Here is a 27,623-nt window from a genome sequence, read left to right on the forward strand (position 1 = left end):
TGCGATCCTGCTGTCCGTGTATAGGACCCTGACTGCCAGTGTCCCTCCGTCCTGTCCCCACCTTTTGAAGGTGGCGTCAGTCAGTGCTGGTGTGAACCTACGGTTGTTGCAGATGGAAGCTTTGTCCAACATTTTGGTCAGGTCAAATTACTGCCGTAGTTGCTTCCAGGACTGGAGGGTGGCTGTCACCACGGGGCTGCTGGAGTGTTATTTGGGTGGGGATGGGAGAGCTGCCGTGGCGAGGGCCCGGAGGGAGGTCCCCATGCAGATGGTCTCTTCTGCGCGCACCCACTCGGCCTCTGGCTCCTGGATCCATCCCCTTATTCATTCGGCCGTCACCGCTCAGTGGTAGCATTGTAGGTTTGAGAGGGCTAGCCCCCCCCCGGATTTTGGTTTTCGTGGGACCTTCTTTGGGATCCTCGCATTCTTCCCACTCCCCATATGAACGCCATGATTAGTTTGTCCAGCGCTTTGAAAAAGGCCTTGGGGATGTAGATCGGAATGGATCTAAACAGGAAGAGGTACCTGGGCAGTACATTCATTTTGATCGTCTGGGCTCTCCCCGCGAGGGAGAGTGGAGTGTGTTCCATCTTTGCAGGTCCTTTTTAACTTCCTCTGTCAGACTTGTGAGGTTCCATTTGTGGATCCCTTTCCAGTCATGGGCTATTTGGATCTCCAGGTAGCGGAATTTGTGTCGGGCTTGTTTAAAGGGCAGTCGCGTTAGTGCTGCCCCCCCTACTTGCGGGTGTACTGGGAAGATCTCGCTTTTGCTCATGTTGAGTTTGTAGCCCGAGAAGGCGCCAAACTCTTTCAGGAGCGCGATGATTCCGTCCATGCTGCTTTGTGGGTCCAAGATGTAGAGGAGCAGGTCATTTGCATAGAGTGAGACTCTGTGCTCTCTACCACTCATTCGGATCTCCCTCCTGCTTTTTGCTGCTCTGTGCGCGATTGCTAGCGGTTCGATTGCTAGCGCGAACAGCAGCGGGGACAGTGGGCCTCCTTGTCTGGTGCCCCTGTGCAGCTGGAAGTATCGGGAGTTGGTATTGTTGGTCCATACGCTCGCCATGGGAGCGTTGTATAGGAGCTTTACCCAGGAGGTGAACCCTGTTCCAAGCCCGAACCACTCCAGTACCTCTATGAGGTATTTCCATTCGACTCTGTCGAAGGCCTTTTCTACGTCGAGGGAGACGATCACCTCTGGTGTTCTCCCCCCGGAGGGGGTCATTATCACATTCAGCAGGCGCCTGTTGTTCGAGGTAAGCTATCTACCTTTGACAAAGCCCGACTGATCCACTGCGACCACCTCTGGTACACAGTCTTCTAGCCTTTTGGCCACGACTTTGGCCAATATTTTGGTCATCTGCGTTAGGCAGTGAGGTGGGTCTGTATGACCCACATTCCATTGGGTCTTTATCTTTCTTAGCTATCAGCGAGATTGAGGCCTGTGCTAACGTGGGTGGCAACGTGCCCCTAGCTAGCGAGTCTGTGAACATCTCCCGCAGGTGCGGGGCCAGCGCTGTCGCAAAGTTTTCGTAGAAGTACGCCGGGAACCTGCCTGGTCCCGGTGCCTTCCCTGCCTGCATGGAGCTAATGCTGTCCATGATCTCTCCCAGTGCTAGTGGTGCTTCCAGGCCCCATTTTCTGCCCTCCCCCACGACTGGTATATCCAGTCCATCAAGGAACCGTTTCATCCTGGACTCCCCATTGGGGGCTCTGAGGTGTACAGCCCTTGGTAGAAGGCCTTGAAGGTTTTGCTGATCTTTTCTGGTTCTGTTTCTAATGTGCCTCTGGTACCCCTGATTTGTGCAATTTCTCTGGTGGCTGCCTGCTTTCTCAGCTGGTGTGCCAACAGGCGGCTGGCTTTGTCTCCGTGTTCGTACAGGGCCCCGCGTGCCTGGCGGAGTTGGTGCACTGCTTCCCTAGTGGAGATCAGGTCAAAGTTCCTTTGTAGCTCTTTCCTCTCCGCCAGGAGCTCTGCGTTCGGGGCCTCGGAGTATTTACGGTCTACCTCCAGTATGGAGTCGACCAGCTGCTGCCCAGCGCCCTTTCCTCCCTATCCCTTTGCACTTTGAAAGCGATGATTTCCCCACTTATTACGGCCTTTAGCGCTTCCCAGAACGTGGAGGGTAACACCTCCCCGTTCTGGCTGTTCTCCGTGTACTCTGCTATGGCCCGCGGTATCTTTTCATTGAAGGCCTTGTCAGCCAATCCGACAATGTCCAACCTCCATGTGGTGCGTTGGGCCTCGCCCGTCTCCAGCCTCGCGTCCATGTAGTATGGAGCATGGTCAGATATCACAATTGCGGAGTATTCCACTTTGTCTATACCCGGAAGCACCGTTTTCCCCACCACAAAGAAGTCAATTCTGGTGTATACATTGTGTAATGGGGAGAAGGAGAACTCCTTCTCCCCTGATTGGGCAAACCTACAGGGGTCCACCGCTCCCATCTGTTCCATAAAGTGACCGAGCTCTCTCCTGTTGGAGATGGCCATTGCCTGGAATTATGTGAGATAAGACCATATAAGATTAGGCCATTCGGCCCCTCGAACCTGCTCCACCATTCAATAGGATCATGGCTGATCCAACATTCCTCATGTCCACTGTCCTGCCCTTTCCCCGTAACCCTTGATTCCCTTACTGATCAAGAATCTATCTCAGCCTCAAATATACACAAGGACTCTGGCCCCACAGCATCTCAGCTGCTCGCCCCTAACAAGGGGGAGCTGCTTTTAAACGCTCCCTCACCACACACTGCCAGTCTAGAAACAAGGCTGGCAGCCCCCTGGCAATGCTGAACTGGGCAGGCTTCACACTAATGTTGAGAGGCGTGGCACCCTGTTCCACGAGGGGGGGTCAGAGAACGAGCAGCAGGGTCAGCAATGCAGCCTGTCAGGCAGTGGCAGCAGCTGTGAGTGTGGGCCGCTTGGCCAGGAGCCCCGCCGTCCAATGTTGGAAGGAAACAGAAGAGCTCCAACGAGCTGCAAGGGTAAGTTTCAATCCCTCTCCTTTCATCGGTTCTGCCTGCCACCCCTCAATTTCCCAACCCCTCCCTTCCTCCCCAATCCACTGACTGGTACCTCGCACCCTCCCAACCTTTGATCTTCAAACTTGTTCCTCGGAAACCCCTGGCACTCATTAGCACTACTCCTTCATGCCCAGGTGTGGTGCACACACATGCCACCTGCGAATTTAACCCGAATCAGAATCAATGTAAATTAAGGGTGAATTACCAGACGTAACATGGTAAATACAAACACGTGGAATGGCAGATACAGCAAAGGTTATCTCTGGAGTTAGTAGACAGTCCATTCTAACTGCACGGTCCTAGTTTCAGGAGCAAAGTCCATTTTTAAATAGGCTTAGCATGCACACTTGCCGATGCTGACAGCGTAGGAACGCGCCACTAAAGAGATAGACCCAAAGGCGAAGAAAGAAGCTGTCGTCAGACCTGGTGATGCCTCACATGGGCACCTGCTGGATGGCCCGCTGCAATGTCTTCTCCCCTCTCTCTGTCTGACCACAGGAAGGACAGCAACGTGATAAATCTGCCTTGGGCTCTGGTGATATCTGTGGTGCCCAGAAGAGGTCTACCACCCAATGCCAGAAGAGGATGAACGATTCCATCCATTCCACCAGAGCATGTCAACCATTCTCTACTCACGCACACATCATCATCACACAAGCACACTCACTCCCAGCTCAATATTCTGCACCACTCACTCCCTCGCACACACCCTCACACTTCCACCTGGCCCCAACCCTCTGCTCGTCACCTCCTCATTCTGTCCATGCTCCATTAACTACCCCCAAGGCCAATAATCCTTCTCTCCTGCCCCTGCTGTACGTCTTGCTTACACCCTCTCCATTTGGCATTATGCCGGACACGCTCGCGCACAATAAAAGGCAGAGATCCCACACGGTCGGTAGTGTGCGGCCATCGAGGGGCTGAGTGACTTTGAAAACAGAGCCGCCACGCTGGCCGGAGATGGTGTTGACTATTCCTGTGACGGTGGTGAAGTCGGCAGCAAGCACTCACCTGAGGATCCTGCGCCAGATCATCCCTGCATAACCGCTGCTGGGAGTGCACGTTTGTGTGGGTTACTCGACTACCCTGTGCTAATAATCACCACTTTCTCTCCTTGGCACAGCTGCCACACGCCCAACACCCTCAGGCAGCCTGAACCCAGCTCCAGCAGCGAGAGCACCTTGGCGGAGGACCCGCGATGATCCAATTAGAGAGCTCACCCACACCCTCCACCAGTGTAGCAACACATTCCTCAGTGGGACCGAGATGTTTGGTGAGCACAGCACACAATCTGGTCTGCAGATGAAGGGGGGGGGGGGAACATCGGGAGGTCATCCGCACTCTGAGGACTGCTGGCGGCCATGGTCCAGCTGTCTCTCAATCAGATGGTGATCCTCCAGACTCCAGTTGATGGAGCTGCAACGACAGTCATGGGAATATCAGGAAGGGATGTCAGCTGCACCCCTCAGATTGCAACGCCCGATGGAGGAGTCAGTCTACCTCAGTCTGAGGTGATCACCAACACGCTAAGGTCTACCCTGGCACGTTGGCAGCCACCATGAAGTCTTGGTCAAGGACATCGGTCCTGCACTGACGAGCAGCTGAACTCCAACCCTGAAGCCTCCAACAGTGGCAATACGGGATAGATGCTGGGCAACTCAATGTCACTCCAGCTTCCCCTTTTCCTCAAGGTGTCAGCTTGGGCCCTCAATTACCAATAGGGAAGAAACCAGCAAAGGGGTCTCACAGCTCCAGGGACCTGGGTTCAATTCTGGCCTTGGGTGACTGTGTGGAATTTGCACTTTCTCCCCGTGTAGGCGTGGGTTTTCTCCGGGTGCTCCGATTTCCTCCTACAGGAAGGTTCGGTAGATAGAACATAGAACATTACAGCGCAGTACAGGCCCTTCGGCCCTCAATGTTGCGTCGACCTGTGAAACCACTCTAAAGCCCACCTACACTATTCCCTTATCATCCATATGTTTATCCAATGACCATTTAAATGCTTTAGATTGGCCATTCTAAATTGCCCCTTAGTGTCAAAAAGGTTAGGTGGGGTTACTGGGTTACGGGGATGGGGTGGGCTTAAGCAGGGTGCTCTTTCCAGGGGCCGGTATGGACTCGATTGACTGAATGGCCTCCTTCTGCATTGTAAAATCTATGACCAGCAGCTCGAAACATCAGAGCCATCTACCCAGGGGACTTTGAGAACTAAAGGGTGCAGATTCGAGGCAATTGCCTAAAGGAGTAGAGGTGATGTAAGGAAATATTTTTTCACCCAGAGGGTAGTTGGAGTCTGGTTCATTGGAAGAATGCAAAAGGGAATTGGATTGTTAACTGAAAATAAAAAAAATGTGGAGTTACAGGGACAGGGCAGGGGAGTGGGACGAGATAGAATGCTCTTTCAGAGAATCGGGACAGAATCGATGGGCTGAATGGTCTCCAGCACTGGAAAGATTCTGTGATTCAATCAACTGATAAGAGCACGGAGGGCAGCACAGTGGCGCAGTGGGTTAGCCCTGCAGCCTCACGGCGCCGAGGTCCCAGGTTCGATCCCAGCTCAGGGTCACTGTCCGTGTGGAGTTTGCACATTCTCCCCGTGTCTGCGTGGGTTTCACCCCCACAACCCAAAGATGTGCAGGGTAGGTGGATTAGCCACAATAAATTGCCCCTTAATTGGAGAAAATGAATTGGGTACTCTAAATTTATATTTTAAAAAACTGATAACAGCACGTGAGACATTTGGAAATCTGTTCACGAGTGATCAATGTTCATAATTGTTTTTTTATTATTTATTTGCCTGTTGATTGGAGTTCATCGGTAGCAACTGGTTTTGCGTGAACTTTGCCCTCTGTTGTCCCTTGGGTCACAGTCTTACTGTTAATGCTGCAGACAATAATCTTGGTTTCTCTCTGCAACGTTCACTGGGGTCTAAGGTCCTTTTCAAGACTAAAGTGTATCGTTAGTCCAATTGCCAGGATGAGTGGGCCTGAAAGGAAGGCCAGGCCACGACGAATGATCAGTTGTTTTGTGGTTAAGATTTCTCCAACCGTGGTGACTCCGGTGTCCACAATGGGAGTCTCATCTGTCACCCGGCCATTGTTTATCTTTGGTCCCAATTCACAACCATTGGGAATGGGATTCACTGCACTGTTTCCTGTGTCCACGCCTGTGAAGGAAAGTCACATTGAAAAGTTTTCAGTGCATGATGGCACCAGTTGATCCAATTGATTTTAAGAGAGTTGGTGATCAGGCCAATTACCTCGTCCACAGCCACCGGCCATGGGCAATATCAAGTGATCTATATACAGGGGCCAACTTAACGACTGAAATCCTAGATTAGATTATTTTCTATTCGCTGGGTTGGCTGTGTTGCCTTTCCAACAAGCTTATGGGGCCTGTTTTTTGTCCTAGTGATTTTCTACTCACTGTGATAGAATTTAGATAATCTAAATTGTAACTTTGAATAAATTAACGGAAACATACCAAAGTAGTTTCTTACTCTCCTCTTATTAGTTAACCGGGGAATGGTTTAAAGTCAGCACAACTTCCTCATTTACCTGTTGACAGATATTGGGTTTGACCAGCCGAGATTCCGGTCGAAGTGTCCACATCTCTCATCATGCCTGCATTAACCAGAGCCTTAAACAAAACCCAAAAACCAGCATTAAAGCCGTGGAGAGACACAACAGAGGAAACGCTTTCTGTACAAAACAATCTCCAGATCGTATTTTAATGCGTTTTTAACGGGGGGCCCTTGTGAACTCTAAAAGATGTTGACACCAGACATCCAGGTCAGAGACTTACAAGAAAGAAGTCTTACAACACCAAGTTAAAGTCCAACAGGTCGATTTGGAATCACTAGCTTTCGGAGCACTGCTCCTTCATCAGGTGTCACTCAGCTGATGAAGGAGCTACGCTCCGAAAGCTAGCGAGTCCAACTAAACATATTGGACTTTAACCTGGTGTTGCAAGATGGCTTCCTGTACCCACCCCAGTCCAACGCCGGCATCGCCACATCATTACATCACAGAGTTTACACTTTCCTATTGGGTGGCAAACTAATCAAGAGTTTCTACGATTGTTCATGTTACGAGGAGGGAAGGGATGTGGGGCGCGGCGGGAGGGGAGGGGGGGTAGAAAAGCAAAGTTACACAGAAACTCCTGTCATAAATAATCTCTGTTCTCGACACTTACTGCCAAGGAAGGTGCATTCATAATGCAGCAAAACAGGTTGCGTACCAACTTGCGAATCCTTCGAACAAACCCCAATGGCAAGCAGTAAAAGTGGGAGAGATTCCTGGTCAGACACAGGATGGAAAGAAAATTAAAGCCTCTTGCCATTTTTCCTGTTAATGCCAATTCCTACCTTACCTCTCCTGTTTGGAGGCCTATAAATAACTCAGTCTAATATTCCTTCTCCTTGTTGCTTCTTAGCTCCAGCCAGGCTGATTCTACATCTAGTTTTTCTGAGCCAACATTCTTTCTCACTATCGCATTGATTTCATCCTTAGCTAACAACGCCATTCCATTTCATTTTCATTTTTGTCTGCCCTACGTAAGTATCAAGTACCCTTGGATATTCAATTACTAGTCTTGGTCAGCCTGCAGCCATTACTTCAATTGCGTCACAGTTCCAGGGTCCCAGGTTCGATTCCGGCTTGGGTCACTGTCTGTGCGGAGTCTGCACATTCTCCCCGTGTCTGCGTGGGTTTCCTCCAGGTGCTCCGGTTTCCTCCCACAGTCCAAAGATGTGCAGGTTAGGTGGATTGGCCATGATAAATTGCCCTTAGCGTCCAAAATTGCCCTTAGTATTGGGAGGGGTTATTGGGTTATGGGGATAGGGTTGACCTTGGGTAGGGTGCTCTTTCCAAGAGCCGGTGCAGACTCGATGGGCCGAATGGCCTCCTTCTGCACTGTAAATTCTATGATAAAACTATGATGTCTCAGCAATAATTTTGTAAATGTTTACATCTATTTGCATTGTTAATATGTCTATGCATTCAGAAATAATGCCATTAGAGTTGTCTTTCCAACATTTTAATATATTTTTTGGTACTATGGCCCTATTTACTGCTAGTCCTCATTTCCTCTGCCTTCCACTTTTGCTTTCTACTTTTCTGCCTTTCGTTTCTATCTTTCTTTCCCTCTTCCATGTCTCCCCGCTCAGGTTCCTGTCACCTGCAGCTTAAACTCTCCCCCACAGTACAAGTAAGAACCACAATGCGCTATCCACTAAGATCTCAACCGTGTGGATGCGACACAGTGACTCCAGCCACGAATTTCGAGCAGCTGAAGCTGGAGACAATTCCTGCGCACATGGTCATCCTGGACCCTGGAAGTGTCCCTGAATTCCTACTTTGTGCAGGAGGAGTGTTCCACATTGTTATGCTGCACGACCATGACTTACCCATAGATTGCTCCCTTTACTCTTAGTTCCTCTAGTTTAGAGAATATTAATGTCAGTGTAAGTACTCACCAGGTGCTATTTAATAGAGACAACGTGACTGCGGGAGTTCGAGATAAAAGGGGGAAAAGGTGTTAAATGCTTGAATTTGTAAGGCAAAGCCATGATGAGGTTGATTTGTAAGTAAACAGATTGGGTTTAAACATTTGAATCAGGAGATAGGTAGGGACTTGGCTTTTCAGCTGCTAAATTTCAAGGTGCTCTTTCGGACTCAATAGCCTTCTGCACTGTAGGGATCCTATAATACTATGATTATCCGAGCTTCATTTATTATGGGTCTGATGGTGATAGCAAACTTAGATTGTTGCAGAGCTCGGAAACAAGCCTGCGTTGTTCCACGCTCACTGCATACTGTCATGCATCTGCCTGGATTAAGATTGCGAAGGTCCCTGAGATATACAGGGCAGTGAGGATTGGGTCATTGATAGAAGACAGAGAGTTGTATGTCTTGTAGGTCTCTTGTAGGCCGTCTCTTGTAGGTCCTCCTTCATACTGGCTTAAAAAGTTCTCCAGGATGCATTTTAAGAATTCTGCTCCCTCTAAACCTTTCACACTATGGCCGCCCCAGTTAATATTGGGGAAGTTGAAATCCCCCACCTATCTACCCTACTACATTTACACTCCACTGAAATTTGCCTGCCCTTTTTTTCTCTCAGACTGTTAGGGGGCATATAGAACAATCCAGTAATGTGATTGCTCCTTTTTGGTTTTTAAGTTCTACCCATATGGCTTCAGTTGAAGAGCCTTCTAAGATGTCGTCCCTCCTTACCGCTGTAATTATAGGCCAGTTAGTTTACCACAGGTAATTGTGACACCACCTCTTCTTTAGCCTCCTTCTGTACCTCGCCTGAAGGCCCTGTATCTTGGAATATTGAGCTACCAACCCTGCCCCTCCCTCGACCATGTCTCAGTGACAGCAATTACGTCATATCCCCATGTTTTAATTTGTGCCCTCAATTCATCCGCCTTGTTCGTCAGACTCATTGCAGTAAAATAAATACCATCCAACCGTACCAAACTCCTTGTGATTTAACTGGTCCAGACATTTTATGCCTTCCTGGCCTCCTCTTCTAATTTTGGCTGTGCATCTATCCCTGCTGAACCTTCTGTCAGGATCCCAGGTCACAACCAAGTTAATTTAAACCCTCCCCAACTCTCTATCTTCTTTTAGTTACCCAATTCTCAATCCATGCTAATATGCTACCTCCAAAACCATGTGCTTATATTATTAAGTATTCTTTTGTGCAGTCCCATCTAATGTTTTTTGGAAATCTGCAGATGACACTAAAGTCGGTGGAGTTGTGGACAGTGCAGGAGGATGTTACAAGTTACAGAGGGACATAGATAAGCTGCAGAGCTGGGCTGACAGGTGGCAAATGGAGTTTAATGCAGAAAGGTGTGAGGTGATTCATTTTGGAAGGAATAACAGGAAGACAGCGTACTGGGCTAATGGTAAGATTCTTGGTAGTGTGGATGAGCAGAGAGATCTCGGTGTCCATGTACATAGATCCCTGAAAGTTGCCACCCAGGTTGAGAGAGTTGTTAAGAATGTGTACGGTGTGCTAGCTTTTATTGGTAGAGGAATTCAGTTTCAGAGCCATGAGGTCATGTTGCAGTTGTGTAAAGCTCTGGTGCAGCTGCATTTGGAGTATTGCGTGCAGTTCTGGTCGCCGCATTATAGGAAGGATGTGGAAGCATTGGAAAGGGTGCAGAGGAGATTTACCAGGATGTTGCCTGGTATGGAGGGAAGATCTTATGAGGAAAGGCTGAGGGACTTAAGTCTGTTTTCGTTAGAGAGAAGGTTAAGAGGTGACTTAATTGAGGCATACAAGATGATCAGAGGATTAGATAGGGTGGACAGTGAGAGCCTTTTTCCTCGGATGGTGACGTCCAGCATGAGGGGACATAGCTTTAAATTGAGGGGAGATAGATATAGGACAGATGTCAGAGGTAGATTCTTTACTCAGAGATTAGTAAGGGTGTGGAATGCCCTGCCTGCAACAGTAGTGGACTCGCCAACACTAAACGCATTCAAATGGTCATTGGATAGACATATGGACGTGTAGATGGGCTTTAGAGGGGTTTCACAGGTCGGCGCAACATCGAGGGCCGAAGGGCCTGTGCTGCGCTGTAATGTTCTATGTTCTATGGCCTGCATTTTGGGTACGCGTATGAAATATATCACGTTCAAATGTTTCATTTTTCTTCAGAGAGCAATGCCGATCAAATTGCTGTGGTACTGCATCAAAGCTTTTACTTTTGTCTTCACGGTCGAAGGCGAAGGTATTGTATATTTCTAGTGCTTGAGGATCTGCCACTGTGAGCAGTAACGCAATATACCTCTCGCTCGGCGGTGCCAGCAGCCAAGGTTGCAACATAAAGTCTAAATTGCTGCTTGAACACACGCCAATTTTCATCGCCGTTACCCGTGACTTGAAGCTAGTGGGGTGCCTTCAGACCTTCCATCTCGCACGTTACAGTCTTTTGTTGCGTAGCGTTGCAGACGGCCGTAGTTCACCAGGTCGGCGAAAGAATCTTCTCTTTTCAGTGACAAAGGGTCATCTGGACTCGAAACGTTAGTTCTTTTCTCTCCTTACAGATGCTGCCAGACATGCTGATATTTTCCAGCATTTTCTCTTGTGGCTTCTCTTTTCGTTCTTCGACCTATTTCGTCCCGTCTTCTCCGTTGTTATCTTTTAGTGTTCTGGCAACCTGGTACCATGTTGTGTTCTGTGCTATAACCATTGTCGTGATGTACACAGAACATGTAGGTGTTTAACTCTGTGGAAAGATAACTAACAAACTATAATACAGATGATGGCTACTAAATGAATTCAGCGAATTCTCCTGGAGCTACTCTAAGTGTGACTATCCTCTTGTACGACTTACTGGCAGGTGTCTCGAGTCACGTGATAGATCTCTGACGCCACCTGCTGGTCGGAGATCGTACCGACAACTATGTGCACTGATAGACAACTATATACATTGATGTACATGCATATCAACACTCTCTTCGCCCAACCTGTGATGGGATTCACAGCGCTGATGGTCAGGTCTACCTTCGGGAAAAGAAGATTTGGTCTTACCTCATCAGAAACTTCATTCCAGTTGATTCTGTAAATCACTATCAGAAAGAAAACTAATTGTACAACGGAGGAAATGAACAATCCGCACCAAAAACCTGCAAAATAATAACAGCGCAGTGAGTCTGGAGACAATGGTGTTGACTTTTCTTTCCGCCTCTATTCCTTCATGGACTGTTTCATCTGTATCAGATGGAGTATAAAAGTAGAGAAGTGTTGTTGCAATTGTATAGGGTGTTGGTGAGGCCACATCTGGAGTATTGTGTCCAGTTTTGGTCTCCTTATTTGAGGAAGGATGTGGTGGCATTGGAGGCAGAGGAGGTTCACCAGATTGATTCCGGGGTTGAAAGCGGTGAGGAGAGATTAAACAGTGTGGGCTCATTCTCGCTGGAGTTTAGAAGGATGAGAGGGGATCTGATCTAGGTATATAAAATACTAAAAGGGATTGATGAAGTAACTGTAGACCAAATTTTTGTGGGGCAATCTGGAAGGAGAGGTCTCAGATACGGATTGAGAGGTGGTAGATTTAGAACTGAGATGAGGAGGAACTGCTTCTCGCCGAAGGTGGAGAATTTATGGAATTCGATACCCTATACTGCGGTGGAATCTGAATCATTAAATGGTTTCAAGAGGGAGATAAATATATATTTTTTAAAGGGTTAGAGGGATATGGGGAACAGGTAAGGAGATGGATTTGAGACCAGGAAAGGATCAGCCATGATCTGATTGAATGGCGGAGCAGTCTAGAAGGGCTGAATTGCCTACTTCTGATCCTAATCCCTATGTTCCTACCAAATGAACCGAGTTTGGCAGCAAACATCAGTGAGATTCCAACGGGAAGTCCGATTACGTAACTTCCGACTAGGTTACCGATAGCTCCCAGTTTCTGCTTCCCGGTTCCTCTCAATACTCCTTCAAGTACAGCCTGTTCAATAAGTAAGCAGAATATGTTATAGAGATCACTCAACAACTTGCTGTAGCTTCTACAGGAAGGAAATTAAACCAGATGACTTAAAAACCCATCAATTAATTCAGAGCCGGTGGATTACACTTTGAACTCAGTCACTGACGTTATGTTGGGAATAGGTCATGTGGTCAACTCATTTTCTTGGATTGTTACGTTAAAGATAATGGGCAGGATTCTCCTTCAACCGACGGCAGAATAATTAAACGCGACTGGGCAGAGAATCGGTTCCGATGCCGAAATCGCAGCGATTTCACACCAAATCACAATTGTCCGTCGCCTCGGCAGCGGCGTCAATGCGTACATACGGTAAACGCACATACAGTAAACGTGGTTGGCAGATCATTAGTGCACCTGACCAGGTATGCTCTGGGGCCTCTGTGATTCTCCACCTCCGACGGGCCAAACCCCCAACGGCGAGGTTCACTTGTGCTTTTAAAAATCGTGACACGGGCGCCGTGGCTGCTCAGAGACAGAGAGGGTGTTCGGAAAGTGTCCAACATCGCCAGGGTGGGGGGGCTTCTGCCAGTGATGGGGGGTGACCAGGAGGTGGACTGTGGGGTCGGGGTGGACACGGAACACCATTGCCTCAGCCGGCAAGGCAGCCATGCAGCAGCGCACAGCCACTGACGGACCACTGTGAACTTAGGGCCACGGGTCTTGTGGGTGTCCCCCCAGGGCACCACCCCGAGGTAACCCCTGGCCCCTGCCAACCCATCAGCCGTGTGGGTGCGCTCCAGCACAACCAGCATCTTGTTGGCTGGGTGAGTGTGTGTGTGGGGCGGCAAGTGCGTATATGCAGCTCCAGCCTCCTGAGTGTCAAACACAATCCCGGCGCATCCGGCACCATCTCTCATTGGAATTGATTGTGTTCCACGTGGCGCCGGCGCTAGACCCTTAACCAGGAGCGGCTCCAGTTTTGCTGACGTGAAAGTCCACAAATCCTTTTTTCTTGAGGGGCAATTTAGCGTGGCCAATCCACCTATCCCGCACATCTTTTGGGTTGTGGGGGCGAAACCCACGCAGACACGGGGAGAAGGTGCAAACTCCACACGAGCAGTGGCCCGGGGCTGGTCCACGAATCCTGCCCTGGCCTCAGCACTCAGAAATGGAGAACACTGCCCAACAAATGGGCGCGATTCTCCGCTCCCCACGACCCCTGGGAGAATAGCGGGAGGGCTTCCCACCATTTTTCACGCCTCCTGGTGTCTCCCGCTATTCTCTCCCCCCCCCCCCCCGCACGCCGAATCGCCACTCGCCTTTTTTCACGGCGAACGGCGATTCTCCGAGGCCGATGGGCCGAGTGGCCGGCCGTTTCCGACCTTTTCACGACGGCAGCAACCACACCTGGTCACCACTGTCATGAAACGGGCGCCAGAAGCCCGTTTGGGGCTTCTAGGCGCCCGATTGGCACGGGAGCACCACGTCCGTGCTCCGCAGGGGACAGGCCCGCGATCGGTGCCCACCGATCGTCGGGCCGGCGTCCAAAACGGACGCACTATTTTCCCTCTGCCGCCCCGCAAGATCAAGCCACCACGTCGTGCGGGGCGGCTGAGGGAAAAGACGCCAACCGTTCATGTCCAACGAACGACAGTCACCAAAGCCGCGCCGCCGAGACGCCCGGGGCCCCGATACTAGCCCCACCGGGGGGGGGGGGGGAGAATCGGGTCCCGGGAGGGGGCGCGAAGGCTGCCGTGAGTGACGGCCTCTTTAACGGCAGCCTTCCCGGTTCTCCGCAGTTGCGGAGAATCGCGCCCACAATCTTTTCTGAAAATCAAATCACACATGTTGATTGGATCTTCCCCAAAAGGTTGTGGACAGGAACTGTCCAGTGAAAGATGGGTAGATTTTTGTGGTTCCAGGTGATACGGAATGGGGCAGGACAATAAAGTTCAGATACAGATCAGACAGAGAGAAAATTCACAAGGAAAAATGTGGGTTGATTAGGAAGAGCCAGCATGAATTTCTGAAGGGAAAATTATGTTTAACAAGCTTGCTAGAACTTTTGAGGAGGTGACAGATCTGGGTCGGTGCGGGTAATGCTGTTGATGTGATATATATGGACTTTCAGAAAGGATTTTATACAGCGGAGGCCAAATCACTGAGTGTCTTTAAGACAGAGATAGATTAATAAGGGGATCAGGAGTTATGGGGAGAAGGCAGGAGAATGGGGGATGAGAAAAATGTCAGCCATGATTGAATGGCAGAGCAGACCCGATGGGCCGAATGGCCTCATTCTGCTCCTATGTCTTATGGTCTTATGGTGCGACCAACAGACTTGAGTAATATTGGAATAAATGGGACAGGAGCAATGTGGATACAAAGTTATTCATGATGCAAAATTGCAAGGTGGAGACCAAATTATGCACTGCACAGTGGTTAGGGCCTCACAGCGCCAGGGACCCGGGTTCGATTCCAGCCTTGGGTGACTGTGGCGTTTGTACGTTCTCCCCGTGTGTGCGTGGGTTTCCTCCGGGTGCTCCGGATTCCTCCCACAGTCCAAAGATGTGCAGGTTGGGTGGGGATATGGGTTTTTGGGGTTAGGACGGGGAATGAGCCTAGGTAGGGTGCTCTTTCAGAAGGTCAGTGCGACCCGATGGGCTGAATGGCCTCCTTCTGCACTGTAGGAATTCTATGGTCCTGAAATTGGCTGATTAATATGAAGCACAATGTCATTCTCACTGGATATTCTTCAGGTTGGAGGAAGTCTTGTAGTGGTGTTCCCTGTGAGTCAATATTGGGACACTTGCATTTTTTTTTATATATTTCCATTGGCCGACGCCGGAATTGGGAAACTGGATTGAGCGGAGAATCGGACGCCGGTTTCACGCCAAATCGCAATTCTCCGGTGCCTCGACAGAGGTGTCAAAGCATTCCGCTCCGCCCGTACAGGAAACGCGTTGGCATATCATTAACAGGCCTGACCCGGTATTCTCCGGGGCCTCCGTGATTCTCCGCCTCCACTGGGGGAAATTCCTGACAGCGAGGTTTACTTGTGTTTTTAAAAATCGTGAAACGGGCACCGGGGGGGGGGGGGAGGTGCGAGCATGGGCTGCTGGTCCTGACACTGCCCGGCCTGTCTGGGGGTGGGGCACTAGAAGCAGGCCATAGGGCCGAGGTCACCCCCCCACCCCCCCCCCCACTGGACTGGGGTGTCCAGTGTTCAATGCACAGGTTCATCTGTGCCATCAGGGAGGCCGTATATGCCCAGTCGGCGCAATCCATCAACTTCAATGTGGACAAAGCCCACCAGGGTGCCCGGGCAGCGGATTTCGCCACCATCTCCGAGATACCCCGGGTCCAGGGGGTGTTTGACTGGATGCCTGTCCCCTGTGAGCACCTGCAGATGACACAACCCGGGAGGGATTCCACTCAATGAACATGCAGCTGCTGTGTGACCATCAGGTGCGCATCAGGCACGTCTGCGCGCGATACCCGGGCAGCGTGCAGGACGCCTTCATCCTGGCATATTTGACGGTTGATGGCTGGGGGGGGTTGGATCCTGGGTGACATGGGTAATCCGCTGTGGTTGTGGCTGATGACACCTATCTGGAGGCCATAGCCCAACTCAGAGACCCGCTACAATGACGCCCATGCAGCGACCAGGGGCGTGATTGAGCGATGCTGGCCTTGTTCTACATTACAAGCCAGCTGTTTAGCCCACTGTGCTAAACCTATGGGCAGAGAGCAGATGAAAATATTCGCAAGAGAGCCTGCCGACAGGCCGGGTGTGAACAATGTTGTCCAAGCCGTCATCTAGAAGCGTGAGGCATGTCAAGATCATTTACCAAGTTAGCACAAAGAGCCACTGGTTCCACATGAGGTTCCTACCCATGTTTGCTCTACGGCAGCACGGTAGCATTGTGGATAGCACAATCGCTCCACAGCTCCAGGGTCCCAGGTTCGATTCCGGCTTGGGTCACTGTCTGTGTGGAGTCTGCACATCCTCCCCGTGTCTGCGTGGGTTTCCTCCGGGTGCTCCGGTTTCCTCCCACAGTCCAAAGATGTGCAGGTTAGGTGGATTGGCCATGCTAAATTGCCCTTAGTGTCCAAAATTGCCCTTAGTGTTGGGTGGGGTTACTGGGTTATGGGGACAGGGTGGAGGTGTTGACCTTGGGTGGGGAGCTCTTTCCAAGAGCCGGTGCAGACTCGATGGGCTGAATGGCCTCCTTCTGCACTGTAAATTCTGTGATAAAAATCACATCCGTCCTCTTTCATGTTCATGGCACTGACTTCATCGTCATCATTGACTACTTTACCGAATACTCCATTGTCTGACACTTGCACAGCTGCTGTGCACCATTTCAGTGCTATTTTCAGTTTATTTGGGTGCGCCTGGAGAGAACATTTCAGATAACGGTCTGCAAATTATTGCTATGCCATTTCGGGATATGTGTTCGAATTTGAATATCGGTCACACCACTGCTTTCCCTCATTACCCTTGATCTAACGGACTAGCCAAATGAATGATTCACACAGTGAAATGTCTAATTCTCAAATGTAAACAGACCAAGCAAGATCTGCGCATTGCAGTGTTACATCGGAGATTAGGTGCAACTCGTCCCTCACCAGACCAGTGCATACTGCAAGACAAGATGGCCAGCATGCAAAATAAAAAGATGTGTACAGCATTGCCAATTGTACAGTTGGGACAACAATTTCACAGTCAGGGTCCCACAGAAGGTGCGTGGCAACTAGCCGAGCTGACAAGGATTTGTTCAGAACCAAGGTCCTTAAACATTAAACACAAAGACGCAATCAGAAACATTCCTGCACCTCAACAAGCGTGCAGTCCTATTGCACCGAGACTTTGATCCCAAACCTAACCAGGGACGACAGCCAAGAATGACAATCGCACAGAACACCGTGAGCAATTAAAGAAATCTCCAGACATTACCATTACACCATCTGGGCATACCAGCTGATAACCTCCATGCATGAGAGACCCATAGATTCACCTGTTTTATAACCTGATGTAATGGTAACTAAACATGAACATGTATTTGTCAATAGTTGTACTTCTCTTTAAAAAAAAAGGGGGAATGTTGTAACATGCTTTTCCGGGACTGCTGCATGATATCACTGGAAAGTAAGTGTGTCATGCAACCCTACTTTAGTTTCCCTTTTGTTTTCAAGCAGAGCTCGGCACTGACAGCTCTGCTGTTGTGCCTTCGAGCTTTATACCCATGTATATCTGTTCACATGTGCCTGGTCTCCCAACGTGTTTTCCCAATTCGTTATGAATAATTTGGTGCCTTTATATAATTCGAAAAACATGAAACTTGCCGCCCTGCGGCCCGAACTATTTCAGTACCGCTATGGAATCAGCTTCGGCCAATAATACAGAACCCTAGAAAACTCTTCTTCTCAACACAAAGAATAAAATGACCTAAAACCAGCCAATTATAACCCGAATAACTTCCTCACAATTTCTTTGGTTTCAGATTCCAACACCATCCATCATTGTGACACGCGGCCTTCCGGCAACAACATTACCCCATTGGGTGATACTTGACCATCAGCCCAACAGCCTTTTCCTCCCCTCACCCCCATTATCTGTCCAAGAGAAATGTGCCATATTTTTGAATGCCCCTGCGATTTTTCTCCAGGGTTGCACATGGCAGCGTCCTGGAGATTAACCTCCAATTGTTGGAGACTCCAGCGCCAATCCTGGAGGACTGGCAGCACCTACGTGACGGAGTGTGACCTGCAGAATCTGACCGAATCTGTGCGCTGTGGGTAAGGCCTTGTCGATACGGTGGAATAAATTTAAAGTAATGTAGTTAACGTTTCAAAATAGCGACGGCAGGAATGTCACTTACAAAACCGGACCGATATCACAGATGCTGAAATACTCACCAACAACGACCCAATCAATTGATAAGCAGCACATATCGGAATGGCTTCTGAAACTGACTGAACAATGTCTCTGGGAAATGAAAAGAGGGATATTAGAGAGCTTTCACATCAACCTGAATCCTTTCTGTAAATGTGCACTGATGGGTTTTTAGAATGTTGAAGTGTTTTTTTTTACTAACTTATTGTTGGTGAAGATATAGCCCACCACATCTTTTACTGACAGAAGTATCACCGTATTAACGAAGTTGATACCGCCTGTGGAAATAAGAGTAAAAGAAGGAATTTTCATCAAATAGTCTCGCTGCCAATCCAGTTAACTCTATTAAATAAAGCTGCAGTTCACTGCTTCCTTTTATCCTCTTTTTCCCAACAGATGAGCCCCCACTTGCCCACCTCCAGTACTGGGGTGTCGATTCCCTGCCCGGGGACAGCTTGATGGATTCTATCACTCAACACTTCACTCCCATAACTTACTCAAGAGAATATCTTGCCAGTTAATCCTAACCAGCGAGTGTCGCCCTATTTGACTGTGTGCTGGCTGGAGGAGTCATGGCCTTTCACTCTGCCCCTGTCCTCACCCACTCTCTGGATTACCAGCAGTAGCACTGTGGTAGTGTGGCCCCTTTAAGGGGGGGGGGGGTGGGCGTGGAAGCCCTAATGACCGGCTCGGGGCCAATCGTGGGGGAACGTGTGACTATCAGCCAATAGCAAGTAAGCCTGGGGCCCTGCCCAGGCAGTGTGGACCCCGGAGCCAGACAGTTAAGACCCATCCTTTAGTGTTCTCTACTTGTATGAACACCAGCCATTGCCTTTCGTTAATAAACCCCTTTCAAACTGCTGGAATCTTCCAAAGTGTTGTCTCCACCCACCATATTGGTGACGAGGTGAAAGGTTCGATCCCAGCCTGCAGTACTTCGTGATTCAAGGGGGGGAGGATGGAATGGTTAAAAAAAAAGGAAAGACCAACAAGAGTTGGGAGCCATCAATTGTGAGTGAAAATGACTATTATTGGTAAACTGGTCCCATTCGGCCAAAGAGAACATCTCTGTTATTCCTTCACTGCGAATGAGATCGCGGGAGAAGACAAGCACAAGGTGATACTTCTGACAGTTTATGGACCTCGAACGTATCAAACAGGTACCGCCACTCCACCCAGCCAAATGCCTTCTCCGTGTCCATGGACACCACTACCTCCAGTACCTGAGCACTCTGCGATGTCATGGCCCACATTGAGCAGCCTCCTTATTTTACTAGAAAGCTGTCTGTCCTTTACGAAACCTGTTTGATCCTCCACAACCACCCCCGGGACACATCCTTCTACCCTTCCCGCCACCAACTTAGCCAGCACTTTCACATCCGTATTTAACAACGATATGGGCCTATCCGTCATCGGCTCCCGCAGCTCCCCCTTCTCCAACGCCTCATTAAAAGAGATGTGGCACCAGGTCCGTCGCAAACTCCTTATAGAATTCCGCTTGTTAACCATCGGGCCCTGGGGCCCACCCCAACTTCATACTACTTATACTGTCCAATACCTCCCTCAGCCCCAGGGGCTCCTCCAGCGCCTGCCACTTTTTTTCCGACTGTGGAAACTCCAGTTCATCTAAAAACCGTCCCATGCCCCCCTCCTCCCCCCCCCCCCCCCCCCCCCCCCCCCCCACCACCCCCGGGCCTGCCCTGTGCAGCTCCTTATAATAATCTCTAAATGCTTCATTTATGTTTCCGGATGCAACACCACATCCCCTGCCCCAGTCCATATCTTAAATATTTCCCTGGAGGAGGACTGCCTCCACAGCTGATACACTAACCCTGTAACCCCATCTAACCTGCACCTCTTTGGACACTAAGAGGCAACTTATCATGGCCAATCCACCTAACCTGCACATCTTTGGACTGTGGGAGGAAACGGGAGCGCCCGGTGGAAACCCACGCAGCCACGGAGAACATGCAGACTCCACATGAGGTGCTGTGGGCCATCAGCAGCAGCAGAATTGTATCAAACCACAATATGTAACCTTGTGGCCCGACTCTACCATTACCACCAAGCCAGGGGGTCGCCCCTGGTTAAATGAAAAGTGCACTAGGCGTTGTTAAAATGAGGTGTCAACAATACAAGATACTTGTGTGGCAAACAGCATAAGCAGCAAGTGACGGACAGTGCAGAGTTATTCCACAAACAACAAATTTGATCTAAGCTCTGCAGTCCTGCCACATCCAGCCGATAATGGTGGCGGGCAATTAAACCAACTCGCTGGAGGAGGAGACGCCACAGATATCCCCATCCCCAATGATGGGGGGGACCCAGCACGGCAGTGCAAAAATAAGACTGAAGCATTCACAACATTCTTCATCTAAAGGTGTCGAGTGGATGATCCATCTTGGCCTTCTCTGGAGGCCCCCAGCATCACAGATGCCAGTCTTCAGCCAATTAGATTCACCCCTTGTGATGAAAAGACAGCAGATGACACTGTCCATGGCAAATGCTATGGTCTCTGACAATATTCCAGTAACAGGACTGAAAGCACGTACTCCAGAAAATCATGCACCCCGAGCCAAGCTGTTCCTGTACAGCTACAACACTGGCATCGCCCCAGCAATGTGGACAATTGCCCAGGTGTGTCCTTCACACAAAAAGCAGGACAAATACACCCAGAGAATTCCATCCCCCCTCCCCATCAGTCTACTCTCCATCATCAGTAAAGTGATGGAAGGAGTCATCAACAGTGCTATCAAGCGGCACTTACTCAGCAATAACCTGCTCACGGACGCTCAGTTTGGGTCCCGACAGAATCACTCAGCTCCTGACCTCGTTACAGCCTTGGTTCAAACAAGGACAAAGGGCCTGAACTTCAGAGGTGAGGTGAGGGTGACTGTCCTTGACATCAAGGCAGCATTTGACCGAGTATGGCATCAGGGAGCCATAGCTAAACTGGAGTCAACGGGAATCCGGGGGGAAACTCTCCGCTGGTTGGAGGCATATATGGCACAAAAGAAGGTGGTTGTGGTGATTGAAGGTCAATCATCTCAGCTCCAGGACACCACTGCAGGAGTTCCTCAGGGCAGTGTCCAAGGCCCAAACATCTTCAGATGCTTCATCAATGACCTTCCTTCCATCATAAGATTAGGAGTGAGAATTTCCGCTGATGACGTCACAATGTTCAGCACCATTCACGACTCCTCAGATAGTGAAGCAGTCCATGTCCAAATGTAGCAAGATCTGAACAATATCCAGGCTTGGGTTGACAAGTGGCAAGTAACATTCATGCCACACAACTGCCAGGGAATGACCATCTCCAACAAGAGAGAACCTAACCATCGCTATTTGAAATTAAATAGCATTGCCATCATTGAATCCCATACTACCAACTGGAGATAATCTGGACTGGACTAGCTATCTGAATACTATGGCTACAAGAGCAGGTCAGAGGCTAGGAATCCTGCAGGGAATAACTCACCTCGTGACTCCTGTCCGCCATCTACAAGGCACAAGTCAGGAATAATGGGATACTCTCCACTTGCCTGGATGAGTGCAGCTCCAACATCACTCTAGAAGCTCAACACCATCCAGGAAAAAGCAACCCACTTGATTGGCACCCCATCTACAAGCATTCACTCCCTCCACTACCGATGCACCATGGCAGTAGTATGTACCATTTACAAGATGCACTGCAGGAACTCACCAGTTTTGACAGCACCTTCTAAACCCATGACCTCTACCATCTAGAAGGACACAGGCAGCAAATACCTGGGAGCACCACCACCTGGATGTTCCCCTCAAAGTCACTCACCATCCTGACTTGGGAATATAGCGGCCATTGCTTCATTATCGCTGGGATAAAATCCTGGATCTCCCTCATTAACAGCACTATGGGAGTACCTACACCAGAGGGACTGCAGTGGTTCAAGAAGGCAGCTCACCACCACCTTCTCAAGGTAAATTAGGGATGGGCAATAAATGCTGGCCATGCCACACCCATGGATTTATTTTTAATAAGAGCCGTGAGGTGCAAACTTGAAGTTATAGTGAGCTCAAGGGAAGACCTGTAGATCTGAGAGATCGGCTTGAGTTTGGCAAGGGTACCTTTCGGAGCAGTGGTGTTCTGCTTGGCACGGTCGAAGATCGAAAAATGAGCTTGGAAGGTAAATCTTGAGCTTGATCCGGTGTGCAGAATCTCGGAAGGTGAGATTGAAACCTTGGAGATGGATTCTTGTTGAAGCCATCCGTGTTGGAGCGATTTTTGGAGCAACCTCCAAGACGCATTCTTCAAATGCGGAGTTAATAATAATAATAACCTTTCATTGTAAACCTACGTGAGAAAGGCAGAGTCCTCAAGGGCAATTAGGCAATTTGGGGCAATAAATGCTGGTCTGGGCAGAAACACCCACACCACTTGAATGAATAAAATAACTAAATAAAGAGTGTCCAATTTGGAAGGCTATGGGGGAGACTGACACCCAGAGAGCTGTATCCCAATAAAGGAGCCAACCCCTTAAAGGTTTAACACCGGAGAATGTAGGAGAGGTGGTGATGGATACATTGTTCGAATAACAATTATTGAACTCACCAATGCAGCACACAGCAACTTTAGCAGAGTTGACAGCCTGCTCTGGTTTACCAGCACCCAGGGCGTTACCCACAAGGAAAGCTGAAACAAAATCAAATCCCAGAGCTATCTGCAGGGGAAAGAACATAAATAGTTACTTCTGAGCTATTTTCAACTTCCTTCCTTCCATTTAATCTGTTGTTGAAGGTAACTGTTCAATCAATATATTGTCAGGATGCCGAGATAGATTTAAGTGATCCATATTTGTATTGCTGGGTGTTACAAGTAAGGTATAGATTTAAGTGAGTTTAGTTCAGTGTTTCTGTGTCGGAAAGGGTACAACTCTAGTTAGATTCATGTTGGGCAAAGGTGTTTTAGTTTCAGTTCAAACTGCATTTCTGATGTGCTGGGGGAGCTTATGATGGGAAAAGTAAACACAAGCTGGGAGAAAAAAATGAGCTGGTGCTTAGCAACCAGGGGCCAACTCTGGGTTTCTGGAAGGAATAAAATCAGTCAGGGTTTCTGTTCCTATTTACTTTGATTCCCTCATTTTCCTCCTTCATCCCTGCTGTCAAATTGCCTTCTGATACTCAATATAATCCCTTCACGGGATCGTCCCTCCCTATATCTGTATCCTCCTCCAGTCCTACAACCTTCCGAAATATCTGTGCCACTCAAACTCTGGCCGATTTCCCATCCCCCCATTTTCATCACACAAACATTGGTGACTGTGCTGTTTGCCCTGTACCTGCTAAGCCCTGGAATTCACCATCCCAAACCCCCTCCCATTCTCTGCCTTTCTCTCCTTTCACCTGATCCTCAGATTTTAGGCCAAGTTTTTGCTCGCATGTTCCAATGGCCGGTTGACCAATCCTGTTTGACAACGGCTGAAATTCGCCGCCTGGCGACGCTGCAAAGGCGAACCGCGCTCGCGCTGAGAATCAGACGAACAGCCAAATACGAGGTCCGCACCCAACGCCGCATCAGGCGCCACGCTCCAGCCCCGCGCTGGGGCGATAATGAGGTTTGCGTCCCGCACTGGCACTTGTGCTCATTTAGCACGTTTTGCCCACTCTGCTCCAGGCCTCTGCGATGCTCTGCCCCTCTCAGGCCGATATCACATGGGTGCAATTTGTGACCCACTCCATTGCACAACCAGGTGGCCACCCTGCTGGCAGGATAACACACGGCCCACCCAGTGAGGAGACCCACGATAGACCCCACTGGGGAGACAGGGCAGGGGGCCACAGAGCCTTCCGCTGACACGGGTTGTGGCAGCCAACGGTACCCCTGTTGACGGTGACGGGTGGTGAGGATAGAGGCTCCTCACGTCACAGGTCCGGCCACTCACTGATGGGGACAGGGGTGCAGTGAGGGACGCCACATATCAGGGGGGGACGGCTGAGGGGTGGGTTTGGAGGGAACATGTGGAGGGTGGGGTTGAAGTGCAACTCAGGGTCACCGTTTAGCCTGTTGGATCGTGATGTTCAAGGGAATATTCATCTTGCTGACATGTCTCCCCTATCCCCCCTGGAGAGAATAAATTTCGAAGTACATCCAGGATCGCTCACTATCGTCCTGGCCGCAGTTGCCATTGTGGCTGCACAGCGGCTGGAGGAACAGAACTAGCTTAGGGAGGGCCCTGCACAAGAGGAGCCTGCCCCAAAAGATCAGGTCCCAGCCTGTGAGGCTCAGTGTGGGCCGTCCAATAGGCCAAGGAGGAGGTACGAAGGAGGCGCCTATTCAGGACATGTACCGCCAAAGACTCCGGCTAACCAGGGAGACCATACACCATCTGTGCCAGATGATGGCGCACCTGGCACTGCGGGGGGTTTGGAGGAGGTCACCTGATCCCAATGGTTGTCAAGGTGATGGTCGCCTTGAACATTTATGCCTTTGGCTGTTTCCAGGGGCTGAGCGGGGACCTGGCTGGGATCTTGCACAGGTGCATCCTCACTGTGGCGGATGCCCTAAGCACCCAGGCAGCTGACTACATAACCTTCAGTCTGGACCAAGCCCACCAGGATGCCCTGGCAACAGAATTTGCTGGCATCGCTGACCGATGCGGAGAACTGTTATAATGATATCCATGCAGCAACCAGAAGCGTCATTGAGCGATGCATCGGCGTCCTCAAGATGTGCTTCCGATGCCTGGACCACTCTGGTGGGGCTCTCCAATATCGCCCAAGGAGTGTTTTGAACATCGTGGTGGCCTGCTGCTTCCTACGTAACATCATGCAGCAGTAAGCAGATTAGAACTGTGGGCAGATCAGTGGAAAATGCAGTTGAATGCCAAGAAACATGGTAGTCATGCATGTTGGAAAAAACGTAAGTGAAACAAAATATTGACAGCTTCCATGCAGCTGTGACAGCTGTGAAACTAACCACAATGTTTATGAACATTTAGCTATGATTAACAGCTCCTGGACAGCAAAGACAGTTAAGTGCTTTCTGTTAGTTTCACAGCTGGGCACTTCAAAGCCACTCAAGCTGAAGGCAGATGAATAAAACAATGCACAACACGGTCCACCACATCAGGGCCACGTTTGTCAAGACCTGCACCAATTCTCACCCCCGTGAATCCCAGCCCAAAATCACGCCGGCCTGGAGAATATGGTGCCCAACCCATTAATAGGATGAAAATGGGCCTTAATGACCCATTTACATCCTTTCGCTGGCATGGTGAGTGAATGTTGATCCCAGCGCTAGCGGGGGTCCAGAGCGGCGCCCGTCCTGTTTTTTGCTCGACGCTGGATTCTCTGCCACATCGAGATGGCAGGTGGCAGTGCACCCTTAGGGCGCGATTCTCCGCTCCCCACGCGGCCTGGGAGAATCGCGGGAGGGCCCCCCGACATTTTTTACGCCCCCCTGGTGCCCCCCACGATTCCCCCCCACCGGCTCGGAAAAATCGCCGCTCGCGTTTTTCACGGCGAACGGCGATTCTCCGAGCCCGATGGGTCGAGCGGTCGGCCCTTCACGGCCGTATCACGATGGTGGCAAACACACCTGGTCGCTGCATTTGTGAAACGGGCGCCGGATGCCCGTTTGGGGCATCTAGGGGCCCGATAGGCACAGGAGTACCACGACTGTGCTTGGGAGGGGACAGGCCCGCGATCGGTGCCCACCGATCGTCGGGCCAACGTCCAAAACGGACGCACTCTTTCCCCTCCGCTGCCCGGCAAGATCAAGCCGCCACGTCTTGCCGGGTGGCTGAGGAGAAAGACGCCAACTGCGCTTGCGCGGGTTCGTGCCGTCTGCGCGATGAAGTCATCCGAAAGATGGAGGCCCGCTCCTAGCCCCCCGGGTGGGGGTGAATTAGGTGCGGGGAGCGGGCTCCGAGGCCATCGTGAACCTCGGCCGAGTTCACGCCGATCTTCACGAGTTCGGCCCCCTGCGGAGAATTCCGCCCTTAGTCATTTTGTAGGAGCTTAGGGAGTTTCTCACTGAGTTTTCCCGCACTTAGAATATTTTCTGGAGTGGTCACCTTACGGCTCCGTCAAGGCTGGCTGTTCAGAGGTTGGGATGCCAGTCTGAAAGGGTCCCCAGATATCAAAGTTAAGTCGAAGAAGTCCTCACACCGCCCACCCAGGGATATTGCGACACCCTCCGGACATGGGCAACAGACCGAACCCCTGGGGGTGGCAACTTCTCCACATCACTCACTGTCTGCGCCACCCCCTCCCCCCCCACCCGCCCCCCCACACACACACACACACACACCACGGAGGCATGAGTGTCTGCGAGTGTCTCCCTGCTTGATCTGATCAAAGGTGTGTTCCGCCATTACTGAAAGTAAAAGAAATGTATTCAAACAACAAGTATATACATGACCCCCTGTTAAACCTCACCGGGTACTCTCTCTGTCAGTCGGTTCCAGACTGGCCGATCTTTTATACAAGTACGGGTAAGCTCGCCCGCCCCTCGTGGGGGAGCACAAAATCCTCCAGGAGCATGGGCAAAACAACCGCCCCCACCCGATAGGCGGGATTCTCTGATCCTGAGGCTAAGTGTTGACGCCGTCGTAAACACAATCTCGTTTCTCGACGGCATCAACATGCCCTCAGGAGCGGCAATTCTGACCCCGACAGGGGGCCAGCACGGCACTGGAGCGACCCACCCTGCTCCAGCTGCTGATCCCCGGCGTCAGATGGGCGCCGCAGGTCTGCGCATGCGCAGTGGGACCGGCGCCAATGCGCGCATGCGTGGTGGCTCCCTTCTCTGCGCTGGCCCCGATGCAACATTGCGTAGGGCTACAGGGGCCGGGCGGGGAACAAAAGAGGCCCCCAGTACGAGAGGCCCCAATCACGGGCCAGGCCACAGCAGGGGGCCCACCTGGGTCGTACCCCACTCCCCCCCCCCCCCCCCCCTCCCATCAGGCTGCCCCTGGATGCATCCACGCCGAACGCCCGCCGGGTAAGAGCAGGTGTGAATGGCGCCGGCGGAAGTCAGTTCTTTTGCGTGGCCGCTCGGCCCATCCCTGGCCGACAATTGCCGGGGGGGGGCTCATAGAGCGGCCCCCGACCGGCGCTGCACCGAATGCGCCAGCGCTGATTCTCCACTCTCCAGAGAATCGGCGGACTGGCGTCAGGGCAGCATGGCGCGATTCGCGCCCCTCCTGGATTTCTCCAGCCCGGCCCCGGGTGAGAGAATCCCGCCCCCTATGTCCCATGCTGATCATTACAC

General features: G+C 50.6%; 1 protein-coding gene across 1 annotated transcript in view; it reads right to left on the reverse strand.

Moving 5' to 3' along the window:
- Positions 1–5,801: 5,801 nt before the first annotated feature.
- The window catches only part of LOC119975080 (multidrug and toxin extrusion protein 1-like), a 55,857-nt gene continuing 34,035 nt past the window's right edge, over positions 5,802–27,623 (reverse strand). Inside the window, exons 12-18 of the mRNA XM_038814586.1 lie at positions 22,962–23,070; positions 18,576–18,651; positions 18,397–18,466; positions 12,366–12,498; positions 11,577–11,671; positions 6,584–6,665; positions 5,802–6,192 (exon numbers count right to left, since the gene is read on the reverse strand). Of these exons, the coding sequence (XP_038670514.1) occupies positions 5,945–6,192; positions 6,584–6,665; positions 11,577–11,671; positions 12,366–12,498; positions 18,397–18,466; positions 18,576–18,651; positions 22,962–23,070 (813 nt within the window). The 3' untranslated portion in view covers positions 5,802–5,944. The remainder of the gene's footprint in view (positions 6,193–6,583; positions 6,666–11,576; positions 11,672–12,365; positions 12,499–18,396; positions 18,467–18,575; positions 18,652–22,961; positions 23,071–27,623) is intronic.

The sequence above is a fragment of the Scyliorhinus canicula genome, chromosome 12 (assembly GCF_902713615.1).
Source record: "Scyliorhinus canicula chromosome 12, sScyCan1.1, whole genome shotgun sequence".
Taxonomy (NCBI): Eukaryota; Metazoa; Chordata; class Chondrichthyes; order Carcharhiniformes; family Scyliorhinidae; genus Scyliorhinus; species Scyliorhinus canicula.